General features: G+C 43.1%; 1 protein-coding gene across 6 annotated transcripts in view; it reads left to right on the plus strand.

Moving 5' to 3' along the window:
- The window catches only part of LOC124614006 (galectin-4-like), a 141,934-nt gene that overhangs the window by 70,118 nt on the left and 44,032 nt on the right, over positions 1 to 27,784 (plus strand). For all 6 annotated transcript variants that reach the window (XM_047142820.1, XM_047142816.1, XM_047142821.1 and 3 more), the window contains exon 5: positions 16,038 to 16,370. In XM_047142820.1, coding sequence (XP_046998776.1) covers positions 16,038 to 16,370 — 333 coding nt within the window. The remainder of the gene's footprint in view (positions 1 to 16,037; positions 16,371 to 27,784) is intronic.

A 27,784-nucleotide genomic window follows, 5' to 3' on the forward strand; every position in this document is an offset into this window, starting at 1 on the left:
GCGATTACCACGCTGCACTCTGCAGTGTTTCTTTTAACTGTGACGACGACCTTGGCCATTTTTGCACCTAAGATCCAGCATGGTAGCCAGTCCGTTGTGGTGGGGTCGCCGTGTACCCTCTTGGTTGTAGCCCCCTGACAACACAGGGATCGCTCTACTGATGCCTGCGCTGTTCACTCCCCACGTATGCCAAGGAGTAGATGCCCATCTCCCTGGGGCATCAGGACTCCCGGCAATGGCCATCCTGCCAGGTGGCCTTTGCTGTGGCTGGGTGGCGCCCGTGGGGAGGGCCCTTGGTCGGAGTAGGTGGCATCAGGGCGGATGACCCGCAATGAAGCGTGGTACATCATCTATCGCTGGTGGGCCTCCACCAGCAGTCTCTAAGCGATCGAGGTCTAACCTCAACGTGAAGAAATTGGATCAGAGATCGTTTCCCTCCCTAGCTACTCCTTGGGAGGAACGACTTGCTCAAGAAGGCAGTGGAGAATATTCACCCCGGTACCTCGTGTGTACGCGGGTTGATGGAGAATCTTTCATGTCGACCAAGCCCCAGTTTTTTGTGGAGCATTTAGAGGACAAGTTCGGGGAGGTGGAGGGCCTGTCCAAGATGCGCTCTGGTTCTGTGCTCATCAAAACGGCATCCTCTGCCCAGTCACGGAGGTTGCTCAATTGTGACAAGTTGGGGGATGTTTCCGTTAGCATCACGCCACATAAGAGTCTCAACATGGTCCAGGGTATTATATTCCACAGGGATCTTCTTCTGCAGTCCGACGATGAATTACACACCAACCTCGAACGACGAGGTGTTCACTTCGTCCGGCGCGTCCATCGGGGTCCGAGGGATAATCAGGTAGCCACCGGTGCCTTCATCTTGGCCTTTGAGGGTGATGTCTTACCCGAAAAGGTTAAGGTGATGGTTTACCGTTGTGATGTGAAACCATATATCCCTCCTCCGATGCGGTGTTTTAAATGCTGGAAGTTCGGGCACATGTCATCTCGCTGTACTTCCAGCATCACGTGTCGGGATTGCGGACGTCCTTCGCATCCCGATACTCCATGTGCCCCGCCTCCTATCTGTGTTAACTGTGGAGAACACCATTCCCCCTGCTCACCGGACTGTCGGATCTTCCAGAAGGAAAGGAAGATAATGGAATATAAGACCCTGGACCGCCTGACCTACACCGAGGCAAGGCGGAAATATGAGCGGCTACATCCCGTGCCCATGACATCCACCTATGCCGCTGCTGCACAAGCAGTCCGATCCTCTCCCGTGTCGTCACATACTGCTGCCTCTCAGCTATGTCTCAATGCACCGCCCCCCTTGGTTGTGGGGGGCACTTCGCCCACTGTTGCTCCATCTACTCCAGGAGCGACACCACCCCAACCATCGGGGACATTCGTCCCCCCTTCCCAGCCGGAGAAGCGTAGGGCCCCTGCTCACCGGACTGTCGGATCTTCCAGAAGGAAAGGAAGATAATGGAATATAAGACCCTGGACCGCCTGACCTACACCGAGGCAAGGCGGAAATATGAGCGGCTACATCCCGTGCCCATGACATCCACCTATGCCGCTGCTGCACAAGCAGTCCGATCCTCTCCCGTGTCGTCACATACTGCTGCCTCTCAGCTATGTCTCAATGCACCGGCCCCCTTGGTTGTGGGGGGCACTTCGCCCACTGTTGCTCCATCTACTCCAGGAGCGACACCACCCCAACCATCGGGGACATTCGTCCCCCCTTCCCAGCCGGAGAAGCGTAGGGCTTCTTCGGCCACTCCAGCCAGGAAGGGGTCCCTTGGGGCCCTCCCTTCCCAGGCTTTGCCCAGTGTCAAAGCGGACCCACGAAAAGTTTTGAAGCAACAACCGGTCGCTGGTCATAGGGCTTCACGGTCGTTGTCCGTCCCTGAGACTGACCCAGTGGGGCCCTCCCAGCCAGACCCTCCCAAGGCACAGCGTGCGAAGCCGTTGAAGAAAAAGGCTCCCAAGCAACCTGACATTGCGGTGGCACCTGTCCCACCGCCACCCTCAAACTCAGCGTCTGAGGACGAGGTGGAGATCCTGGCGTCCGCTGAGGACCTCGATCTCGCCAGTCCCTCCAGCGCCATGGAAAGCACTGGCGCAGGTGCTCACTCGGAGGCAGCAGGTGACCCAGCGGCGTAATCTGCCTTCCCAGTCCCGTCACGCCTTTCCCAGCCATGGCCAGTACCATCCTCCAGTGGAACTGCAGCGGTTTCTTCCACCATCTAGCCGAGCTCCGTCAACTTATCAGCCTTCACCCTTTCTTCTGCATTGCTCTCCAGGAAACTTGGTTTCCAGCGATGCGAACCCCCGCCCTCCGTGGCTATCGGGGTTATTACAAGAACCGAGCAGCTTATGAAAGGGTGTCTGGTGGCGTCTGCATATATGTCCTTCACACTCTGCATAGCGAGTCTGTCCCTCTCCAGACGCCTTTAGAGGCTGTTGCTGTACGCGTGTGGACGCCACAGGCTGTTACCGTCTGCAGTCTTTACATTCCACCGGATGGTGATGTCTCGCAGCATGTCCTGGCTGCACTGGTCGCCCAATTGCCGCCACCTTTCTTGCTATTGGGCGACTTCAACGCCCATAACCCTCTGTGGGGTGGGTCAGTGGCAACAGGTCGAGGCACCATCGTTGAGCATTTATTGTCGCAGCTCGATCTCTCGCTGTTAAATGATGGTGCCTTCACACACTTCAGTGTGGCGCATGGCACCTACTCCGCCATTGACCTTTCAATCTGTAGCCATAGCCTCTTACCGTCTGTCCAATGGAGTGTGCATGACGACCTGTGTGGTAGTGACCACTTTCCGATCTTTTTGTCACTACCACAGCGCCACTCTTCTGGGCGCCCTCGCAGATGGGCTCTGAATAAGGCTGACTGGGACTTGTTCTCCTCCACTGCCGCTTTTGAGCCTCTCTCTACCGATGACATTGATGCGGTGGTTCAATCGGTCACCACCGGCATCGTTACTGCCGCCGAATCTGCCATTCCCCATTCCTGTGGATCCCCTCGGCGGAAGGCTGTGCCTTGGTGGTCGCCTGAGATCGCTGAAGCGATTAAAGATCGCCGGCGGGCGCTCCAGCGTCACAAGCGACATCCCTCCCTCGACCACCTTATCGCCTTCAAACGGCTGCGTGCGCGGGCCCGCCTCCTTATCCGCCAAGGCAAGAAGGAGTGCTGGGAGCGGTATGTGTCCACGATTGGCCTCCATGTCACTCCATCGCAGGTGTGGGCCAAGATTCGACGCGTCTACGGCTATCGGCCACCTGTCAGCGTCCCTGCGCTCTCACTGAATGGAGCAGTTTGTACTGACTCCGACGTCATTGCAAATCGCTTAGCAGAGCATTTTGCTATGAGTTCCGCTTCTGCGAATTACCCCCAGGCCTTCTGCTCCATTAAAGAGCGGATGGAACGTCGGAGCCTTTCGTTTCGCACCACCCACCCAGAATCTTACAATGCTCCATTTAGTGAGTGGGAATTTCGCAGTGCCCTCGTTGCTTGCCCTGATACCGCTCCTGGGCCAGATGGCATCCACTGTCAGATGCTGAAACACCTTTCAGTGGACTGCCAGCGGCGCCTTCTCGATCTTTACAACCGTCTTTGGGTCGAGGGGGAGTTTCCGTCGCAATGGCGGGAAGGCATTGTCATCCCCGTTTTGAAGCCTGGAAAGAATCCTCTGGAGGTGGACAGCTACCGTCCCATTAGCCTCACCACCGTTCTTTGCAAGTTGCTTGAACGGATGGTGAGCCGGCGCTTGAATTGGGTACTGGAGTCTCGGGGCCTTCTGGCTCCATCTCAGGGTGGGTTCCGTAAAGGCCGCTCCGCCACCGACAATCTGGTGAGCCTGGAGTCGGCCATCCGTACTGCCTTTTCCCGCCGTCAGCACCTGGTCGCTGTCTTTTTCGACATGCGGAAGGCGTACGATACGACGTGGCGTCATCACATTCTTTCTACGCTTCATGGATGGGGTCTTCGGGGTCCTCTGCCGATTTTTATCCGCAATTTTCTGTCGGGTCGTACCTTCCGCGTGCAAGTCGCGGCCTCGTATAGTTCCTCCCACGTCCAGGAGAACGGTGTGCCACAGGGCTCTGTTTTAAGTGTCTGTCTGTTTTTAATAGCCATTAACGGGCTTGCTGCGGCCGTGGGAAATTCTGTCTCTGCTTCCCTGTATGCTGACGACTTCTGCCTTTATTACAGCTCTACTGGCATTGCAGCTGTTGAACGTCAGCTACAGGGCCCTATCCGTAGGGCGCAGTCTTGGGCTGTAGCGCATGGGTTTCAGTTTTCGGCAGCCAAGACCTGCGTTATGCATTTCTGCCGGTGCCGAACAGTCCATCCTGAGCCGCGGCTTTATCTTGCCGACGAACTCCTTGCTGTGGTGGAGACCCACAGGTTTTTGGGGGTGGTTTTCGATGCCCGGTTGACTTGGCTGCCTCATATCCGGCAGCTGAAACAGACGTGTTGGCGGCATCTAAACGCTCTGAGATGCTTGAGCAACACCCACTGGGGCGCCGACCGCTCTACACTGTTGCGGCTCTACCAGGCATTAATCCAGTCCCGTCTGGATTATGGGAGCCTGGCTTATGGCTCAGCATCCCCATCTGCGTTACGGGTGCTGGACCCGATTCTCCACAGCGGGATACGCCTTGCCACTGGTGCTTTCCGCACCAGCCCTGTGGACAGCGTACTAGTGGAGGCAGGTGTACCTCCACTGCGGTTCCGACGCCAACGTATGCTGGCCGCTTATGCTGCCCATGTTCTAAGCTCGCCCGGGCATCCAAACTATCGTCTCCTGTTCCCGCGGTCGGTCGTCCGTATGCCAGAACGTCGGCCCTGGTCTGGTTGTACAATAGCGGTCCGCGTCAAGGAGCTTCTCTCTGGGCTCCAGGGTTTCACTGTTCCACCTCCTTTCCGGGCTACTTTGCATACACCCCCATGGTGTGTTCGTCGCCCTAGCCTTCGGCTCGACTTGGCACAGGGCCCTAAGGACTCAGTCCCTCAAGAGGCCTTCCGCCGCCGCTTTTATTCCATCCTGGCCACGTATCAGGGCTCTGGTGTTGTTTACACTGACGGTTCGATGGTTGCTGGTCGGGTCGGATATGCGCTCACTCTAGGGGACCTTTCCGAACAACGTTCCTTGCCGGATGGCTGCAGCGTTTACACTGCTGAACTGGTCGCCATCTTTCGTGCCCTAGAGTATATCCGCTCCTGCTCAGGTGAGTCCTTCGTTATCTGTAGCGATTCCCTGAGCGGTTTACGAGCTCTCGACCAGTGTTTCCCTCGTTCTCGTTTGGTGATGGCTATCCACGAGTCTCTGCATACTCTCGCCTGTTGCGGCCACTCTGTGGTCTTTGTGTGGACCCCCGGTCATGTCGGTATCCCGGGTAACGAACATGTTGACTGCCTGGCGAAAGAGGCCACCAGTAAGCCATCTCTGGACGTTGGCCTCCCAGAGACTGATTTGCGGGCAGTCTTCCGCCGCAAAATCTTGGCGCTATGGGACGATGAATGGCGCGAACTGCCAATGCGCAATAAACTCCGTGCTGTCAAGGAGACGACGGCTGTGTGGCGGTCATCCCTGCGAGCCACTCGCAGGGACTCAGTAGTTCTTTGCCGGCTCCGCATTGGCCACTCCCGGCTGACACACAGTTATTTACTGCGCTGGGAGGACCCTCCTCTATGTCGCTGTGGGGCAGCTTTGACAGTGGCCCACATTTTGCTGGCCTGCCCCCTTTTAGCAGTGGTCAGGCAGACATTTGCGCTGCCTGCTACGCTCCCTGCCCTTTTAACAGACGACTCCACTATGGCTGACCTAGTTTTACGTTTTATTCGGGCAGGGGGATTTTATCATTTACTCTGAGTGTTTCTGTTTTATTTTATTGTTTTGTGTTGACTCTGGCCTTTGGCCTATGATTTTCCACTGGTTTCTTAATGTGTTTCTAAGTGGTTGGCTTTTCCTTATTTATTTCTATGGTCGGCCAACCACCGTCACACTCTGTGTGGTTTTAGTTCGTTTTGTCTTGTCCTTGTCTCCGTTTCTCTTGTTCTGTATCGTCTGTGATCTCTTCTGTTCCTTGTTTTTATTCTCTGTGGGTGTTCTTTGTCTTTGGAAAAAGGGACCGATGACCATAGCAGTCTGGTCCCTTTAATCCCCCAAACCAACCAACCAACCTCTCACTTACTTGTCACTGCCTCGTGGACAATTTACCGTGTTGTGCTATTTGAAGAACTAATTGGCAATTGCACACCTCTGCTTTCAACTTCAGCCCCTCTCTGAATATGATAAGTTCGATGATTAGGAAATTGTCGTATGGTGCTAGCATAAAAGTGTTTTGATGAAGTGCATTTCAGAATTTGTATCAATTTTGCACCTCTTTTCCCTAAATGCTATACAGTCCCTTCCTTCTGTTTGAATTTTTCACACATTTCTCATTTTCTTTTATACTGATTGAATTCTTAACACAGCTGTAGTACTAACATTTGAAATGCCAGGTTTTCTTATGAGAGTGCTCCATTTGATTGCCACAGCATGTTCACTGGTTTTAAACATTTTGGATGAGCAGTGTTCCGCAGCTTACATAAATTTCATTGAAGACATTTTGTCGCTGAAGAACCTCCTCCCTGCTGTGTTTACATAAAATTATTACCCAATCAATACTGGGGCTTTGCCTATCATCAGATACACTGGTGAGAGGTTAAGGTTACAGAGACACAGTTCTTCAAAAACCTTTCTCAGTAATGTTAATCTAAAACATTTTAAAAACGGTCCTAAGACAAAGGGCTTACAAACCATGGTACTTACATCAGCTTGTGTTATTTCCTTATCCATCTTGTTGGACCAGTGTGCTGTAGTGAAATAATCCAAACTACATATGGGTAACATGATTTGTATGTCCCTCTTTATCATATCTCTTTATATTATGTTTTTAACTATCAGAAAAGAATGTTAATATTGAAAGTAAGTAACTTTTTTGTTAATAATTTTTATTATTTTTGACTAGCTTCAATCTTAGTCATCATCAGGTCAAAAATATTACCAACATAACACGGGAGGATAGTTTCCTGGTGTCAAAAGTGCAGACAGAAAACATGAGTCCACTGCATCGAGCATAATGGTTTGATAATATGTTTTTATCTTGTTTTAGATCAGTGTTGTTGACAAGTTTTTCATAACTGAATAATTGTTTCTCTGTATTCTTATCTTCTGCCACATTTACCAAGGATGGGCTAAGCCTGAACCCTAAGCAGATTATAAAGCAATGAAAATACAGTCGAGGAGATATGAACTTTCAGGTTTTCTCACTGTGATTGACTAAAGGTGTTAAGCCGAATTGTTGTTTCCCTTTTATGCACAATATTTTGATGACTGACCTGGTCTCTGCTTCAGTTGCTGTGAATTGTGCTGCTGTGTCTAGTCGTTGGCTGGACCCTAACCAGACTGTGAGCTATTACGGATCTCATGTCTCTATTGACAGCTGATTGTGAGTTTGACTACTAATACTCACTCTGCCCTTTGATGCTCTTTCCTTTTTTAGAGCCCTCACTGATATTCCATGAAACACACATTCTCTTGGCATTTTCCCAACTCTGGTGGATGTGGCTGCCAGTGAGACCTTAATGAACTGAGTGCTGGGCTCCAAGACTTGTTTCAGTTGAAATCTCTTTCCTGTTTTATTAGGTTTCCTGACTACTTTCTCTATTGACTCCTTAATAAGGTTTTCCAGAAACTTGGTGTTTGTACCATGATACATTTCTTGTATTTTATTTTGTGATTACTCTTGAGTCATAGCTTGGCAACAGCTGATATGTTCGGTTATTTTAGTAAGACGCATCACTAGTGTTCCTACAACTCTCCCCTCGACTATTCTAATAGTCTGTCCCCATGAAGACGTGCCATATTGGTGTAGAATGTACAAGGGCTCATGGACTGTGCAGAAAGTAACGTGATGTTTTGGTCTATTGCGAGTACAGCAGCCATCTTTGTACTCAGTACATATCCAGTGGTAGTAGCATGTGGTTTCTGTCCTGCTACTTTGCTTCCTGTGATGCGTTAAAAAGTGCGTTACAATAGAAATTCACACCAGTTGTTAGGTGCGTTCTGTGATTAGGGTTTTAGGACAAAAAACTGCAAACCACTGGAAATTTATTGCGACCATTGTGATGCGTATGGAAAAGGAATAACGAGTGAAATCCAAGTGAGGCAGTGGTGCATTGATTTTAAAAATGACTGTACAAATGTCACAATTAGAATGGCAGAGGTAGGCTTAGCCTTGTGGTTGACAAACTGATGATGAAAATAAATGATAGAATTCACGAAAATTGTCATTTCACAATTACAGAACTTTCACAATAACAAGGTGGGCGATACGAAACAAGTATCGGGGAAAACTTAGTACAAAAATTTCATTTCTCCTCGACAAGGCATGTCCACACATGGCCAATCATACTCTAAAGCTCCTAAGGGGTTTTGGATATGAGTTGTTTGATCATCCACCATACAACCTGGATTTGGCACTAAGCGACGACCACCTCTTCCCATGGTTCACAACATAAAGCTTTGCTACTAACACCGTACTGCATGCCAGTAGAAACCAGTGATTGCAATTGCAGGCAACAGATTTCTAGAGAGAGACGGTTTTCGTGTTACAGATTGTTACAGGTTACGAAAATGGAAAGGCAGTCACTGGTGTGGCACAACTTACAATCACCAAAACAGGAGAAATTCAAGGCAGCTCCCTCTGCTGGCAAAATCATGATGACAGTCTTTTAGGACAGTGATTGTGGCATTCTTGTGGATATGTTGCCAAAAGGGTCAACTATTAATTCATTAATATGTGAAGACTCTGAACAAATGCAAGAACAGTTTCTGCTGTAGAGGGTGAGGGTGAATGATCTCCATAATGGATGGTGGAGCTGGATGGCTAGTTGTCAGGAAGGCTGGAAGTTCATCACTCTGTGCATGGTTGCAGAGGTGTGACGGGTAAGGTACCAGGTGGAACCCAACATCCCATCATGAAAACAGCATTTACATATAATACAGGGTGTATATGACCCGGCAGATCCCGGAAAAACTCGGTAATTTTTTCATTCGGGAGAAAACCGGGAAAAACTCTGGAATTTTTTAGAATTCTGGGAATTTTTCATTGTTTTAGTTTGCAGTTAAATTTTTGTAACATTAACTGCTAAGAACCAATACTGTAACAAAGGATATTACTGTATCTCGCTACTGCAGAATAATACTGCAGCAATAAAACATGAAAGAGAGAAAAAAACAAAAATGAAACTAAGTTGGCAAGGAAATGCACCATATACAGCAACAAAACACAGTGCTCACACAAGCGTCTGCCAACAGCAAAATGTGTCAAAGGCTTTAGGAAGACTATGCAATGCTTCAGTACAACAAATTGCCTCTGATGAGAGTGATGTCACAACTGTTTATATTAGATTCATTTGAGCAGTTGCGAGCGGGCGCATGCGCAGTTGAGTGGCATTGTGTGTAGTACCTTCTACATCTACATCTACATTGATACTCTGCAAGCCACCCAACGGTGTGTGGCGGAGGGCACTTTACGTGCCACTGTCATTACCTCCCTTTCCTGTTCCAGTCGCGTATGGTTCGCGGGAAGAACGACTGTCTGAAAGCCTCCGTGTGCGCTCTAATCTCTCTAATTTTACATTCGTGATCTCCTCGGGAGGTATAAGTAGGGGGAAGCAATATATTCGATACCTCATCCAGAAACGCACCCTCTCGAAACCTGGCGAGCAAGCTACACCGCGATGCAGAGCGCCTCTCTTGCAGAGTCTGCCACTTGAGTTTATTAAACATCTCCGTAACGCTATCACGGTTACCAAATAACCCTGTGACGAAACGCGCCGCTCTTCTTTGGATCTTCTCTATCTCCTCCGTCAGACTGATCTGGTACGGATCCCACACTGATGAGCAATACTCAAGTATAGGTCGAACGAGTGTTTTGTAAGCCACCTCCTTTGTTGATGGACTACATTTTCTAAGCACTCTCCCAATGAATCTCAACCTGGTACCCGCCTTACCAACAATTAATTTTATATGATCATTCCACTTCAAATCGTTCCGCACGCATACTCCCAGATATTTTACAGAAGTAACTGCTACCAGTGTTTGTTCCGCTATCATATAATCATACAATAAAGGATCCTTCTTTCTATGTATTCGCAATACATTACATTTGTCTATGTTAAGGGTCAGTTGCCACTCCCTGCACCAAGTGCCTATCTGCTGCAGATCTTCCTGCATTTCGCTACAATTTTCTAATGCTGCAACTTCTCTGTACACTACAGCATCATCCGCGAAAAGCCGCATGGAACTTCCGACACTATCTACTAAGTCATTTATATATATTGTGAAAAGCAATGGTCCCATAACACTCCCCTGTGGCACGCCAGAGGTTACCTTAACGTCTGTAGACGTCTCTCCATTGATAACAACATGCTGTGTTCTGTTTGCTAAAAACTCTTCAATCCAGCCACACAGCTGGTCTGATATTCCGTAGGCTCTTACTTTGTTTATCAGGCTACAGAAATGTGGCTATTAGCTGTATAAGCAATAGCAGCAAGCGGCCAGGCGCTACCCGGAAAAATATTACTGTCACGCCAAATCTACCAGCGTCACACATGCACAACAGGCTCGGTTCTAAAGGGCAGAGGCAAACCGGGGTATCTGCCCCGGAACGCATCCCTGTTAGTTTTTGAAACGCATCCCTGTTAGTTTTTGAACCTTTTGTAACACGTTATAAGTTGATTTCTGAATGAATCATGAGTTGATTTTTGATTGCTTGCACAGTGTGCGTGATGTCTCTGCCAGGGAATCCCCATTGCATCTAGAAATAAACTTTCCTGCAGACACAAGGCGACTGGGCCATACGAGCTGAGCGGAATAAAGCCGAATGGGTCAATGCCAATCACTGTTTATGTGGTTGTCTGGGTCTGCGAATGATCAACATTGTTATAATTACTAGCAAAAGTCATAGATTCAAACTACGAGAATGGAAATAAATGACTAACAGGAATAACAGGTGAGAACGATTACGTGGTATCTTCTCAGTGTATCCAAGAAAATGAAATGTAGACAAAGTTTTTAGCCAGACCGCTACACTAGTAAGGGCCAGTTGTACAGTCCCCAGCTAGCAGGCGCTTAAGTTCTATTCTGGGAGGAGCGCAGAAAATGCGTTGTACAAACATGTAATAACGCCTAACCAGAGCATAAACACTGGATAACTAAACCGGTGATCATGGCAGGGTTAATGAAGTTAATCGGAGAATGAATTTGGACACTGCAGGAATAGTGTTTAGAATTAGTGATGAGAAGGTTGTTCGTTAGAATGAGGAAGGAGAAGAAACGGGGACATCACACGAATTATAGAAGAATATGACGATTCCAAATTTATATATAAATTTCGTACTACTACTTTTCGATCTCATGCTTCAGAAGTTGGAGTGTATGAATGAAATGTGAAACTTTTGCCTAACATAAAGCTTTTTGCTTGTGGTAGGCCTAATTGGCATTTGATATTTGTACTTCGTAAGTAATGTTCTGTTGTCCCATAAAAAATGACCATTTGTTCCAAAACAGGCTCGTTTATTTGGTGTGTGTTAAAACTTCTGTAATATTGCACATTCCTAATTCATTTTATTTAGCACACAGTGACAAAATACACGTAATCAGATCAAGAAACCATACCAGTCTTGGGTACTGTTTGTATTAACAGCTTTTTCAGTTTGAGACAACATTTCATTTTTTCGTGTAGCAAAACATTTGATGAACTTTCATGAGGTAGTGGGGAGGTGGGTAGTCTCCAATTGAGCCATATTTATGTTTAGTGATTTTGCTGTTTCCTCTTCGTTTATTGCTCTTACGTCAAATGAAAACGAAATGGATTTCTGTGGCCGGGAGCTATCAAGTCTGTTAAAATACATTTCCATAACTACGGAAGGCTAAAATACGTTATTAGTTTCAGATTTTATGTCCCGTTTCTGACAGTCAAGCATTAATCGCCTTGGAGAACAATGAAGTTATTTTTATCGATTTGCTAAAGAAATTTGGCTTTAATAACTTTTCCGCTGAGCCAGCCAATTTATTTGAAAAGGAGTGTTTAATTCCACACTATTAGCTAGTTTCAACTGTTTGCTGCATTTCAAGTGCACATTTTCATCTTCTAGCATGCATGGCATTATGCATAATAAAGAACCAAACATGAGATAATACAGTACTGGTGCTCCAAGAAAATTTACATACAAATGTGCACTTTAAGACGAACTATGCCTTTTAGTATGGTTCACAAAATTCCCGTGCTCTTGGAGTATCCTCTAATGTCTTGTTTCTTTTATGACATAATGTAAGATCTTTTAATGCTGTACACATGCGAACATACGAGCTTCCTGCGTCATCGTAACTGCGCAAGCACGGTGACGCTTGTTCTCTGGCAACTGCTGAAACGAACCTATTTCTAACAGGTCGTGAGAAAATAATGTGAATGGTGGCTTGAAAAGCGTTACTTTCAAAGTAAATTTACTTTTACTCAAGATGAACTGTGTGTGAGAATGTACGATGAATTTCTCAAATCACAGAGCGTTTGAGTCCAGAAGATCTGACATTTATGTTGTTCTTAAAAATTTTACTGGCAGGATTTATAAGTTTTACAGTGCCGAGGAAAAGTATACTGTTACTTAACATGGAAAAAGTGTATTTTCACCTGAGAGAAAGTGTATTTTCAATCGGGAAATCCGGGAAAAGCCTGAGAATTTATTTTTTCCTTGTCCAAGTTCTGCTGGGAGAAGCAGAGCTGTGGTAAGATCTGGTCCACCACATCATACCATCTACATCTCTGGAAAAGGTCTTGACAGCACATCTCCTGGTTTGCCATACATGTACAATACATTTTGATTCTTCTTAAAGTTGAAGCACAATGTTCATTGACTGTTTACTTACTAACCTCTACTTTCTAAGGTTGATCCAGTCAACTAGCAATTGATGCACTGGGAGCTCAGGTGGGTGGGCAGTTTTCAACTAAAATAGGTACAGGGTGCACAGAGCAGAGTTGGAACTACAGTGGTACCTGACACTGAGACACTCATCATTATAATTCTGCTATGTTGACCATTATAGTGTTGCTGCCAAGTGCTGGAGCATCTCCTCCACCATAATGCATCATTTTTGAGTTGATATTTATCCATCCACTGAACGGAGGAGGTCAGGTTCCAAGGTGGTGTTGAGATTAGTTAGGTTCTGGGCCTGAAGTATTTTCAGTTGTTTATCTGGCCAGGACAACACATTCACAGTTTTAGTCCCAGTTGGCAGCTAACAATCCTTAGGGGTTTCTGCACATATCCTTCTTGACGTATCGGGTACCTGTCCCTATAGGAAAGTACCCAACACTCTTTCCTCCATTTTCTGCCAAATAACTTAATTCACTATGTCACTGTATCGGCATTACTCTTTCTTATTCTAATTGCAAAACTTTCTACTGACTCATTCTGCCTCTTAGCAGTTCACAAAAGAATCGAGAGCTATTGTGTTTCTTTTTAGCGGCAGCTGAGTCTAACGAGCAGGGTAAAACTAGTTGAGGTTCTATCCTCTCTTGCAGCAGCTACTATTTATTTACTTCCATTTTAACCTGCTCTTAACGGAGCTACTCGCTCACCGAAGATACAGTTGCTTCTTGCACAGTAACACACTGTCTCTCAGACTCGGACGTAGTGGGGCCTCTATACAAAAAAAAAAAAAAAAAAAAAAAACAGCTGGGGAACAAAATAGGATGAGTAGAGGGCGCTTAAAAGTAACGATATCGTAACACACCTTCATCTCGCTGTGATTTAATTTCTCTGCCTAAGTGGCTCCTCATGGTTAATACTTTACATGCTTAAAAACAGTGAGCCATACCCCTGTTCATAATGAACCACACTGCCTATACCAACTGCCACAAATTAATATACATTCCTTTCGAAATTCATTGTATATACCTTCAGATCGTCATCTGAGCCAAATTCCGCACACTGCACAATCGCATATATGGTAGGAGACTGACTGATTCTCCGTTGCAAAAAATAAGCAGAAAAGTTTCCGCACTGGCTGGTTTGGCCGAGCGGTTCTAGGCGCTTCAGTCTGGAACCGCGTGACCACTACGATCACAGGTTCGAATCCTGCCTCTGGCATGGATGTGCGTGATGTCCTTAGGTTCATTAGGTTTAAGTAGTTCGAAGTTCTAAGGGACTGATGACTTCAGATGTTAAGTCCCATAGTGCTCAGAGCCATTTGAACCATTTGAAAAGTTTCCACACTCATTCTACCATGTTCTTGATGATGCAAGTTGTGGCCGCTGATGTTATCCTTTAAGCAGTTATCCATCACAGGAACACTCCTGACACCATTTGTAGAAAAATATAAGTTAATGCAAATAAATAGGAAGAATAAACCCATAATGTTAGGCTACAGAATTAATAGTCTGCTGCTTGGCACAGTCACATCAATTAAATATCTAGGCATAACGTTGCAAAGCAATATGAAATAGAATGAGCATGTAGGGATTGTAGTAGGGATGCTGAATGCTCGACTTTAGTTTTTTGGGAGACTTTTGGGAAAGTGTGTTCCATCTGTAAAGGAGACCTCATATAGGATGCTGTGTGACCCATTGTTGGTCTGAGCAACACACAAGTATTATGGAGGTGCTTTGGGAACTCAATTGGTAATCACTAGAGGGAGGGTGACATTCTTTTTGGGGAGCACTATTAAGAAAATTTAGAAAACCAATATTTGAGGCTGACTGCAGAACACAGTAGAGTGAATGTGATGTTCTTTTTGAGGAGCACTGTTAACAAAATTTAGAGAACCAGTATTTGAGGCCGACTGTAGAATGATTCTACTACCGCCAATGCACATTTCATGTAAGGACCACGAAGAAAAGACTAGAGAGCTTAGAGCTCATATGAAGGCATATACACAGTCATTTTTCCTTTGCTTGAATGGAACAGGAAACAACATAAGTAGTAGTCATACAGGGTACCCTTTGCCACACACCATACAGTGGCTTGCAAAGTGTGTATGTAGATGTAGAAGTCAGAGATGAGTATTCCATGGTGGTTGATAGAGGTGAGTAGCTAGTGTTCAGGAAAGCCTGCAGTCCACCATGCTAGGCATGGTTGCAGAGGTGTAGTGAGTTGGTACCAGGTGGAGACAGGTATCCATCATGAAAATAGCTTTAACATATAATTATTTATTACATACCAAAGTACATCACTGGTGAAGTGATCCAAACACCCTCCCCCCCTCTCCTCCCAATCTCCCCCTGCTTCCCTCTGCCCCCGCTCTCCCCCCTCTCCCACTGCCCCCGCTCTCCCCCCTCTCCCACTGCCCCCGCTCTCCCCCCTCTCCCACTGCCCCCGCTCTCACCCCTCTGCCCCCGCTCTCCCCCCTCTGCCCCCGCTCTCCCCCCTCTGCCCCCGCTCTCCCCCCTCTGCCCCCGCTCTCCCCCCTCTGCCCACGCTCTCCCCCCTCTGCCCCCGCTCTCCCCCCTCTGCCCACGCTCTCCCCCCTCTGCCCCCACTCTCCCCCCTCTGCCCCCACTCTCCCCCCTCTGTTCACTCTCCCTCCCTCTGCTTCCTCTGCCCACTCCCCTCCCTCTTACCCGCACTTCCCCCTCTTCCTCCCTCTCCCCCATGGATCATGCAGACTCAAATTATGGACCCCAGTGAGGACAGCGTCAGGTCATACTTGCTACATGTTCCTGTGCTGATGATGGTGGTCAGCAACAGAGTTTGTCCTCACTGAGTGATGAACAGCAACAGTGTGCCTACACATGTGATGTCAACTTACTCAAAGCTGGTGTGAAGCCATAAAACCTAATGTAGATCGTGTAGAAAAATAGTACATGTAAAAGAAACTGTTAACAATATGAGTACGTTCTAAGAAAAATTTGTGGGGCACTATTTATTGAACAGCCTTCGTATACATCTCTATTCAATTTCTTAATGGTTTTTATTGTGTTTTCAGATTGCAGTGAATGGTGTACATTTCACAGAGTACATACACCGCACACCGTATGAGAGAGTTACCCACCTACAAATCCACCAGGACGTCCAGCTCAGCCTGATACAGTGGGAGGGTGGCAGCATCTCGGCAGGTGCTCCATTGACCCCAGGCTTCGTGATCCCACCACCAGGTGGCGGCCCACCACCACCCTACCCCGGGCACGGTGGTCATCCAGGCTACCCCGGGTATGTCGCTCCTCCTGGCCATCTGCCACAACCACCCGCATATCCTGGTCCCCCCCCTGGCTATGCCCCTCCTCCACCAGGCTGCCCACCACCACCACCTGGATATTCGGTAAGGCTTATTTGTTTTTGTAATGTCATTTACCAGACTGTTTTGTGTTTCGTGTTTCTATGTTTTGTGTGTGTGTGTGTGTGTGTGTGTGTGTGTGTGTGTGTGTGTGTGTGTGTGTGTTGTGTATTTTGTTAGTGATAGCACATACATTTGCAGGATTTCATAGAGACAAGGAATTGGAAAAAGTATACTGGGTTTCACTTGTCAAAGAAAAGCACAGTAATAATAATAATAATAATAATAATAATAATAATGCAAAAACTGATATATCAACTGTGGTGAAACTGTCAAAATGTAGAACACCTGACTTGACTTAAATAAAACAAGAAAATGTTAATTCAAATGAAAAATCATTTTCTACAACTTTTCATAGTACATTATTCCTAAGAAATCTGTAGAAACAGAATATATACTAGCGTATCATGTGAAACTTTGAACATTTCATAAAAGCAAAATTGCCATCTTTATTATGTCTGGGTAAATTGTAAATCTTACATTCATTGCCAGGGGATAGGAAGATTTTGTCTCCGCATTCTAAGGAACTAAAGTCACTAAACTTTTATTTCTATTTAAATCTACCATGTAACAAATCCTGGTGTTGGATGCTGAAGTGTCTTTGTGCTTATATTCTGGAAGGCTCTAAATTCTTGTGCCATACTCCAGTAATACTTTAGCATACTCGGGATTCAACGCAACAGCCGTTTGGAGTCTTTATTGATGTTAACCTTGGGCAGTTTATACATTTCACATAAAGAAGTGTTTCATGCAGGATGCTGGTACATTCTCGTCCTGTGTGTTTCCCATGATTGTTGTACTATGGAGAAATGTAGATACTGTGATCTAATATGGAGATAAAGCATTTCCAGAACCATCTCCATGTAGCACATTTTCTTCTTTCACTTATTAGCAACGTGTCCTTAAAGTTATCTTTTTGTTACACCCTGTATATCGTATTTTTTGCTGCTAAATCCTTGAGTTCTGAAACTGTTCCATTGTTTGCATGTAAACTTTTTCACAGACATGGTATACTGCTGATGTTACAACAAAATCAATCTCTCTCTCTCTCTCTCTCTCTCTCTCTCTCTCTCTCTGTGTGTGTGTGTGTGTGTGTGTGTGTGTGTGTGTGTGTGTGTGTGTGAGAGAGAGAGATAGAGAGTCAATGTTTTGCCCCCCACCCCCCACCCCCCAAGAAATATATTGAAGATGTAACATTTGCTTACTTGGTTGCAGCATGGAGTTCTGTGGGGGCACACACAAAATTGAAGTCTCATAACCTGAAATTGCTTTTCTTGGTAATCATGCAGTTCTGTGATGAACACAACACTTCTTCCATGAATTCACTTTTATTCAAATCAGATAATTTCAGTGGAAAGTATCTTAAGTATTATTTCACCGATAAATTTAGCAAGAAAACTGTTCTACTAATTTTCATTCAAAACAATGTTATTAAGCAACCAAATAAAGCAACATTACTTTTTGATGTTATAAACAACACCATTCAATAGCAGCCCTTCTTTGAGCACATGGTGCATTTTTGGTGTCTATAATCAGTTCATTTGTACTTAACACTGCAGTCCACTGAATTCACTCACAACACAGTATTTAATGGCAATGAGCCCAAGTATGTTTCAAGTTGCAGTTCATTAACATAATACAACAAATCATCATACTTTGCACGAATGTCATGTTGTCCACAATAGAAGATTTAATAAAAGACTGATCACACGCATACAGTATTGTACAAAGTGGGTCACTGATTGTCATTGACGTGATAAACCTGTTACCATGATCTTAATTGTGAAAGCATTTTTATCGAGAAGTTGGTTTGATAAATCAGTACGCAAACTCTCAGTAGATTTTAACTGAGTGTGAGGCCAATGCGGATAACCTGCTATCAAAGATATTTACATGGTTGCGACATGATATTTGCACAGAGATATTAAGTGTGTTATGCATAGTTTTACTCGAGTGACTACTCACCATAGACTGAAGATTTTTGGCCTTGAAGGGGTATTTATAAACTAGCATAGTAATATTTTGTGATCTTGAGAATTATATTATAGTTTGAAAAACTGTTGGGTGAGAATTTAACTATGTAGCTGACCAATTGGTTCCAGCAATGATTTGGTTTCTCTAAAGATAGATACTTGTAAAATTATAGAAGTTCTCAGTACTGTTTAGTTAGCACACTGTATGCCTACACTGTAGATTAACAATTTACAAGGGAAAATGCCATGTTTGAAATTATGTTAATTTAGTCAATTTACAGAAGGAAACAAAGAAATTGAGACCAGCATCTACACAGCCACAGACATGCAGCTTTTCATTCAATGGTGCAACGCATCATATCTGTTTCATTTTCTGACCCAGCCTTTCAAACAGAACTGCAGACCATTGAACATATTGCTTCCAGCAGTAGCAAAGAAAACCTCATGCAAAATCCCGTATATTGACATTGTTTCAGACAGCCACACAAAAAAGTTAGTCTCGCAACTATGGACCTGCATTTGGTAATACCAATAACATATCGCAATTTTTATTCAATTGCAACCGTTGGCTCAGAGTGGTATGAAAAATCACTTGCAAGTAGCGTGAAAAAGTTTATATTTGTCAGTCAGGCAGAATTGTGGCAGTTAAGCTATGTGAACATGAGAGAAGCTTGAGATTATGGAAGAAATTTTCAAGTTTTGCTGATAATCATTTAGCAGAAAACCAATCATGTAAAGTAGAATGTGAAGTTTTACACTCTGTTTAAAAAGCAGTAACTTACCCTAGTAGAAATACAGGAAATCAACAAACACATGACACAGAATGCCAGTGTAGTATGTTAGATTCGGACTAAATTCATCTGATTCCCCATCTGTTTTTAAATTTACCTCCACATAAAAATTTTGTTTATGCACTCTCCTCCCCCAGTTAATGCAGTTATTTGTATAGGACAAAAAATGTAAAGTATTCCTTTGTAAAAACTCTGCACTTTTTCTGTCTTCTGTACAGATAATATCTGTGTAAGTTGCACCTCTCGCTTATCTTTGTTTGCAACATTCAGGTGTCATCTGAAGGATGCCAGAGAAGCCGAAAGCCGGTCTGTGATCAGATAAATATAATTTTTCAGAACATTACAAAGTGTTTTCCTTTTTAATATTAACACTGTTTCATGCTCTGCTGGTAACTAGTGGAAAATTTAGTTAACGTTAAATATTCCATTGTAACCACTGAATTGAAAACAACCCCCTTAATAATAAGTTAATGGAAAATGTTGCCTGCGTAGCATTTTGGCAATTTCTAATGGATGTAGTATATGCTCAGTACATTTCATTGTACACAGATGAAATACACTATGTGACCAAATGTTTCCGGACACCCCAAAAAACATACATTTTTCATATTAGGTGAATTGTGCTGCCACCTACTGACAGATACTCCATATCAGCGACCTCAGTAGTCATTAGACATTGTGAGAGAGCAGAATGAGGTGCTCTGCAGAACTCACAGACTTTGAACGTGATCAAGTGTTTGGGTGTCACTTTTGTCATACGTCTGTATGTGATATTTCCGCACTGCTAAACTTCCACACGTCCACTGTATCCAATGTGGTAGTGAAATGGAAATGTGAAGGGACACCTACAGCACAAAAGCATACAGGCAAACCTCGTCTGTTGACCGACAATGACTGCCGACAGTTGAAGAGGGTTGTAATGTCTAATAGGCAGACATCTATCCAGACCATCACACAGGAGTTCCAAACTGTGTCAGGATCCACTGCAAGTACTATGACAGTTAGGCGGGTGGTGAAAAAACTTGAATTTCATGGTCGAGCGGCTGCTCATAAGCCACATGATGCCAGTAAATGCCAAACAACGCCTCACTTGGTGTAAGGAGCGTAAACACTGGGCGATTGAACAGTGGAAAAACGTTGTGTGGAGTGACAAATCACGGTACACAATGTTGCGATCTGATGGCAGAGTGTGGATACGGCGGATGCCTGGTAAACGTCATCTGCCAGTGTGTGTAGTGCCAACAGTAAAATTTGGAGGCAGTGGTTATATGTGATTTATTCATCTCATTACATGCCATTTTCAAAGCATTTGATTTGATGTACAGGAGACATGTCAAGGTTTACAAAAAGGAAACTTTTTTCACTTTTGTAAGAGAAATACAGAAGTTTACATTACATTTTACATTTCTGAGTTACAGCTACACAAGTACATAAAATAATACACGTAATGAAATCGCTGTGTTCATACTGTGAAGCTGTCCTCAATGAATTCTTCAACAGAATAATAACACTTTTCCACCAGAAGAGTAAAGAGCAATCTTCTCAGTGAACCAAGCTCCATCTTAAGTATATTACTGCCTTTTATTTTATTGAAAATTTTTAATCCCATATACTCTGTCGTTTGGGCATAAAGTTTTTAAAGATGTGTTGGAAGTTTGAAATTTTTTCTGTGGTGAGTGCTGTAGTTGTGATCAAAACGGAAAGTGTCTAGTGTATGTTGATTTTTATATAAGAACATCACCACCTCATATATGTAAATTGAGTGGATATACAGTATTTTTAATTTTTTTAACGGTGGTTGACAGGATTCCCGTTTTTTGCAACACACATTTCTAATTACTTTCTTTTGTAATACTAGGAGCCCAGTGACATTTGCTGAATTTCCCCAGAAGATTATGCCATAACGAATAATTGACTCAAAGTAGCAGTGATAAACTATCTTTCTGGTATCCATGTTTGTGGCACCTGACAAAATACACATCGCAAATGCCAAGCTGTTCAGTTTCTTTGCTAAGTAATCTATGTGTACCTTCCAATTTAATTTTTTATCAAGATTTAGGCCTAAGAACTTAACATGGTTTGCTTCTGTGATACCCTGATCATTGCAAGTTATCTTTATTTCAGTTCTGTCTACTGATTCAGCTTCAGATTGCATCATTTTGGTTTTAGTTACATTTAGTTTTAGTCTATTTTGATGGAACCAATATACGAGTTTTTCTAAAGTAATTTCGGCTTTTTCTGGAATACTTTTAGATACTTCATTTTCAATTAGAACTGATGTATCATCAGCAAATAAGAATGAATGAACATCAATAGCAAGTGGTAGGTCATTTATGTAAAAAAGAAACAGATAGGTACCCAATATCAAACCTTGTGGGACTCCTTGGAACCAATTATTCCTCAAGCTGGAAAACAGTTTCCCCATTTGGAGTTAAAATTACTCTTTGTTTCCTATCTGACAGGTAACAGCTAAACTATTTTAAAGCAGTGTCTCCGATTCCATACATCTGTAATTTGTGGAGGAGTAATGCATGGTTCACTGAATTTGAAAGCTTTAGTTAGATCATAGAATATTCCTGTGACCTTTCTACCCTTATCTAATGTGGAGCATATTTTTTGGATAAACTCATTTATAGCATTCAAAGTGCTTTTACCCTGTTGGAATCCAAACTGGTTTTTAAAAATTATGTCATTTACAGTAAGAAATATATTAATTTGTTTTGCTGCAATATTTTCACACACTCTAGAGAAGACTGGCAAAAGAGGGATGGTGTGGTAATTCCCCATATCTTCTGTCGATCATTTTTTGAATAGAGGTTTGATCTCAGCATATTTAAATACATTTGGAAAGCATCCATGTTAAAAAGATTGATTTATAATAATTAACAGTGGTTGAGAAATAACATCATACACACACTTGATTACAGATGTGGTTATTTCATCCCACCCATGTGAGGTTTTGTTTTTTAGAGGCAATATTTTCTTTTCCACATCCCATTGGGTGATTTTTTTCAAATTGTTTAAAAGATGTGTTCTGGCCGTTTTCCAAATTTGTGATGCTGTGATAGAATGTCATATCCACATCTGATCTTACTACATTTAGGAAGAATTCATTGAAACAACTTGACATCTGAACAGATTTACTATAATTTCATTTTCATGTCTAATTTTCAAAATCTCATGAATTTTTACTTTGGCTCCTAATTCAGACTGAACAGCTGACCACACTGCTTTTATCTTATTTCTGTGTTGTCGTATGAATTTATTATTTGCCATTTTTTTAGCTGCAACTGCAACTCTCCTAAGTACAGCTTTACACTGTTTGACATAAGTAACAAAATCTGGATTTCTGTTTGATTTTAACTCACTGTGGAGCTCTCTCTTTCTGGCACTAGAAATTTTTATTCCTGTTGTAATCCATTTGAGTTTACCATTTACTTTCTTCTGCTTAGATCTACGAGGAAATGATTCATTAAATACCTCTAAGAAACAATTTAAGAATTTGTCATAGTTTATCAAGCTTGAACTATTGTGGTCAGCAGGCCAGCTTATTATACTTAATTTTCTGCGGAATAAATCCATTTTACTTTTACTGAGATCCTTTTTGTACAGGGTGGTCCATTGATAGTGACCAGGCCAAATATCTCAAGAAATAAGCATCAAACGAAAAAACTACAAAGAACGAAACTCGTTTACCTTGAAGGGGGAAACCAGATGGCGCCATGGTTGGTCCGCTAGATGGCGCTGCCATAGGTCAAACGGATATCAACTGCGATTTTTTTTTTAATAGGAACCTCCATTTTTTTATCACATATTCGTGTAGTACGTAAAGATATATGAATGTTTTAGCTGGACCACTTTCTTCGCTTTGTGATAGATGGCGCTGTAATAGTCACAAATGTATAAGTACGTGGTATCATGTAACATTCCGCCAGTGTGGACTGTAATTGCTTCGTGATACATTACCCATGTTAAAATGAACCATTTACCAGTTGCGGAAAAGGTCGATATCGTGTTGATGTATGACTATTGTGATTAAATTGCCCAACGGACGTGTGTTATGTATGCTGCTCGGTATCCTGGATGACATCATTCAAGTGTTCGGACCGTTCGCCCGATAGTTACATTATTTAAGGAAACTGGAAGTATTCAGCCACATGTGAAACGTCAACCACGACCTGCAACTAATGATGATGCCCAAGTAGGTCTTTTAGCTGCTGTCGCGGCTAATCCGCACATCAGTAGCAGACAAATTGCGTGAGAATCGGAAATATCAAAAATGTTGGTGTTGAGAATGCTACATCAACATCGATTGCACCTGTACCATATTTCTATGCACCAGGAATTGCATGGTGACGACTTTGAATGTCGTGTACAGCTCTGCCACTTGGCACAAGAGAAATTCCAGGATGATGACAGATTTTTTGCACGCGTTCTATTTAGTGACGAAGCATCATTCACCAACAGCTTTAACGTAAACCAGCATATATGCACTCTTGGGCAACAGAAAATCCACGATGGCTGTGGCAAGTGGAACATCAGCGACCTTGGTGGGTTAATGTATGGTGTGGCATTATGGGAGGAAGGGTAATTGGCCCTCATTTTACCGATGGCAATCTAAATGGTGCAATGTATGCTGACTTCCTACATACGTAATGTTCTACCAATGTTACTACAAGATCTTTCACTGCATGACAGAATGGCGATGTACTTCCAACATGATGGATGTTCAGCACATAGCTCGCATGTGGTTGAAGCAGTATTGAATAGCGTATTTCATGACAGGTGGATTGGTCGTCGAAATACCATGCCATGGCCCGCACGTTCACCGGATCCGACGTCCCCGGATTTCTTTCTGTGGGGAAAGCTGAAGGATATTTGCTGTCGTGATCCACCGACAACGCCTGACAACATGTGTCAGCGCATTGTCAATGCATGTGCGAATATTGCGGAAGGCGAACTACTCGCTGTTGAGAGGAATGTCATTACAAGTATTGCCAAATGCATTGAGGTTGATGATGGACATCATTTTGAGCATTTCTTGCATTAATGTGGTATTTACAGGTAATCACGCTGTAACAGCATGCGTTCTCAGAAATGATAAATTCACAAAGGTACATGTATCACATTGGAACAACCAAAATAAAATGTTCAAACGTACCTACGATCTGTATTTTAATTTAAAAAACCTACCTGTTACCAACTGTTCGTCTAGAATTGTGAGCCATATGTTTGTGACTATTTCAGTGAGATCTATCACAAAGCGGAAAAAGTGGTCCAGCTAAAACATTCATATTTCTTTATGTACTACATGAATATGTAATAAAAAAAATGAGGGTTCCTATTTTTTAAAAACACAGTTGATATCCATTTGACCTATGGCAGCACCACCTAGTGAGTCAACCATAGTGCCATTTGGTTTCTCACTTCAAGCTAGACAAGTTTCATTCTTCTTAGTTTTTTCGTTTGACGCTTATTTCGTGAGATATTTGGCCCAGTCACGATCAATGGACCACCCTGTATACACTCCTGGAGGCTTTAGGTTATTAGGCTTTTGGGAGCTCAATAAACAGAGCTGAGTGATCTGAAATACCCAAGTTTGTGCTTATTTCCATTGTCAAATTTGTAATTGGTAATAATATTATCAATGCAGGTCACTGATCTGCTGTTTTCCCTAGTGCCTTCAGAAAAGTTTAGCTTGAAACCAGATTTCTGGATTAAGTCACGAAATTTTGCATAATCATTACTTTCAGTTAAGACATTTAAGTTGAAGTCTGCTGCTTTAACAACTTTTTTCTTACTTTCTTCCTGGAGTTTTTCTTGGAGGCATTTGAAATTGGCTAAGAACACTTTTGTTACCGCACATCCAAGAATTCTGTAGATTGCTATAACCAGTGTGTTCGGATCACTTAAGTCTACAGAGTAACTTTCAAACACGCTCTCTTCATTTAAATAATTAAAACTGGTTCTTACTTTATAACTTACAGAAGAATTGATAAGAATGCAGGAACCTCCACGAGATTTGCTTATTCTACAAAAGCTAGCAGCTACCTTAAAATTATTAACAATCTTTAATACTTTTATACAATCTTCTGTTGACCAGTGTTTGTTTAGGCAGGTTATTTTAATATTTGCAGATTCCAAAAGCAGAATTTTTAGTTCGGTGATTTTTTTTTAGTATTTACGATTTGGTAGTTCTGCCCCTAAGCCACTTATATTCCAGTGCATCAATAGATAATTTTTGTTTTTGGTTATTTCATGTGCATCCTTTGTTGAGTACCTAAACTTTTTATTTTCAGTTTGAGTCGTTTCTTTGTTACCCCTGTCAGAATGAATTAGTTTCCCTTGCTTCTTAGGATTTTACACACATCTGTGAACATTTTACTAAGGTTCACAGAGCCTAATCTATTCAAGTACAGGCCATCTTTCCCCAGACACTTATCGTTTAAGAACTTGTTTGGGCCAATGAATACTGCACCAAGTCTGTTGCACTGTTCCCTAATATTACATTTATCCTGTTGGTGTAAGTATCACTTACCAATCTTCAGTGAATAATTCCACTAATTACCAACCTGGATGTTGGGTATACAGTTTTCGCTGATCTAATCAGATTCCATGTCTCATTCATGATTTCTTCCTCACTGTTAATGTGGATGGAGTTTGTACCCACATGGACTCAGACACCTCTGTAACCAGTTTCACCCGTGTTTCTTTTCATGCACAATACATTCTTAAAATGTTTGTTGAGTTGATGCAATCGAATTCCAGGTCGAACATTGATCTTACAGAAAATCATTAACAGAAAATCATTTTTGTCATCTTCTTTGTTCGTTGCACTTTTACGTTTGTCCTTATTATAGGAAACCATTTTCCATTTATACTTGTCACTTGTTTCACTGACGGAGTTCTCTGTCATATTATTTGCTGTATTACACATCAGCGGATTTTTGCCACTTTGTTCAGTAATGGGCTGATTTCTACACACACAGGATTTTCTTTCAGTAACTAGTTCAAAATTTTCTTGTTTCAATGCTAAAATTTCTGCCTTCAGCACTTCAATGTCGCTTTAAAGCAATTTAATAATTTCTTCTTTTGAGTTCACAGTACTTGCGAGTTCAACCATCTCAACATGTAAACAATGTGGACACAACCATGGAAAATGGTCTTTTTGAGTTTTAAATTCCATTATTCACATTTTTCGTTAAGCCAGTAGTTACATTTCACACAAAAGATGCCTTTCATGACACATTTTGAACATTCCCTACATGATGAACTATTTAATTTAACCTTTTTTGAGGACCGAGATGTGTCACAGCACTCTTCTATCAGCACCATCTTGGAAAACTTATGGTGTGGTTATGTTTTCATGGAGGGGGCTTGCACCCCTTGTTGTTTTGCATGGCACTATTACGGCACAGGCCTACATTTATGTTTTAAGCACCTTCTTGCTTCCCACTGTTGAAGAGCAATTTGTGGATTGTAATCGCATCTTTCAACACCATCGAGCACCTGTTCACAATGAGGGCCTGTGGCGGAGCGGTTACATAACAATAACATCCCTGTAATGGACTGGCCTGCATAAAGTCCTGACCTGAATCCTATAGAACACCTTTAGGGTGTTTTGGAATGTCGACTTCGTGCCAGGCCTCACCAACTGATATCGATACCTCTCCTCAGTGCAGCACTCTGTGAAGAATGGGCTGCCATTCCCCAAGAAACCTTCCAGCACCTGATCAAACGTATGCCTGCGAGAGTGGAAGCTGTCATCAAGGCTAAGGGTGGGCCTACAACATATCGAATTCCAGCATTACCGATGGAGGATGCCACGAACTTGTAAGTCATTTTCAGCCAGTGTCCGGATACTTTTGATCACATAGTGTATATATATATAATTAACTATGTGATAGGGGTAGAATAATTGCATTTGAACGTAGTTCCAACTTGCTACATTTTAAAGGGAGACCTAGTGAAACATGGCATGGTCAGTGTAGATTTTTGTTTTGGTAATCTACCTACAACATGTTATTAGTTATGTATCAGGCACTTTGGCATAAAATATAATGGTTTACTTGCCAGCTCAGCATACGCTTTTATTAATTTTTCTGCTGTTGTTATGAGAGCTCACAAAAGTAAGGACCACATCGACATGTCCAAACATGCCTGGCATCTTCATAAAATGTGACTAAAATGAAATACCAAAGCAAATATGGGTCAATTCTGTGCGGGAATTTGGTAGAATACGTTAAGACATGTTCGCATTCACTGCACTTGGTGGGTTTTCTGGAACCAGTCCATCTGCTCATAGATCTCGTCATCCTACACAAAACAGTTATTTGTCAAACAAAGGTGTTGGAATTTGACACACAAATTCCTTGAAATATTTTACTAGCACATTTGTGATCAGTGAAACAATACTGCAACATTTAATCATACCATTCCAAGACTAGTATTAATTTCTTGATTCTATCAGTGAAGTACAGTAAAGCATTGCCATATAAAGCAATATTTGTGACTTTTAGTTCTAAGAATGAGACTAAGGTTCGACTGTGTAAATGTCACTGACTAACAGTCAATTTTGATATCAATTTCGAAAATGAATGTAGTTAAGAAATTCCATATGTTGCACAATACTAAA

Source organism: Schistocerca americana, chromosome 4 (genome assembly GCF_021461395.2).
Source record: "Schistocerca americana isolate TAMUIC-IGC-003095 chromosome 4, iqSchAmer2.1, whole genome shotgun sequence".
Lineage (NCBI taxonomy): Eukaryota > Metazoa > Arthropoda > Insecta > Orthoptera > Acrididae > Schistocerca > Schistocerca americana.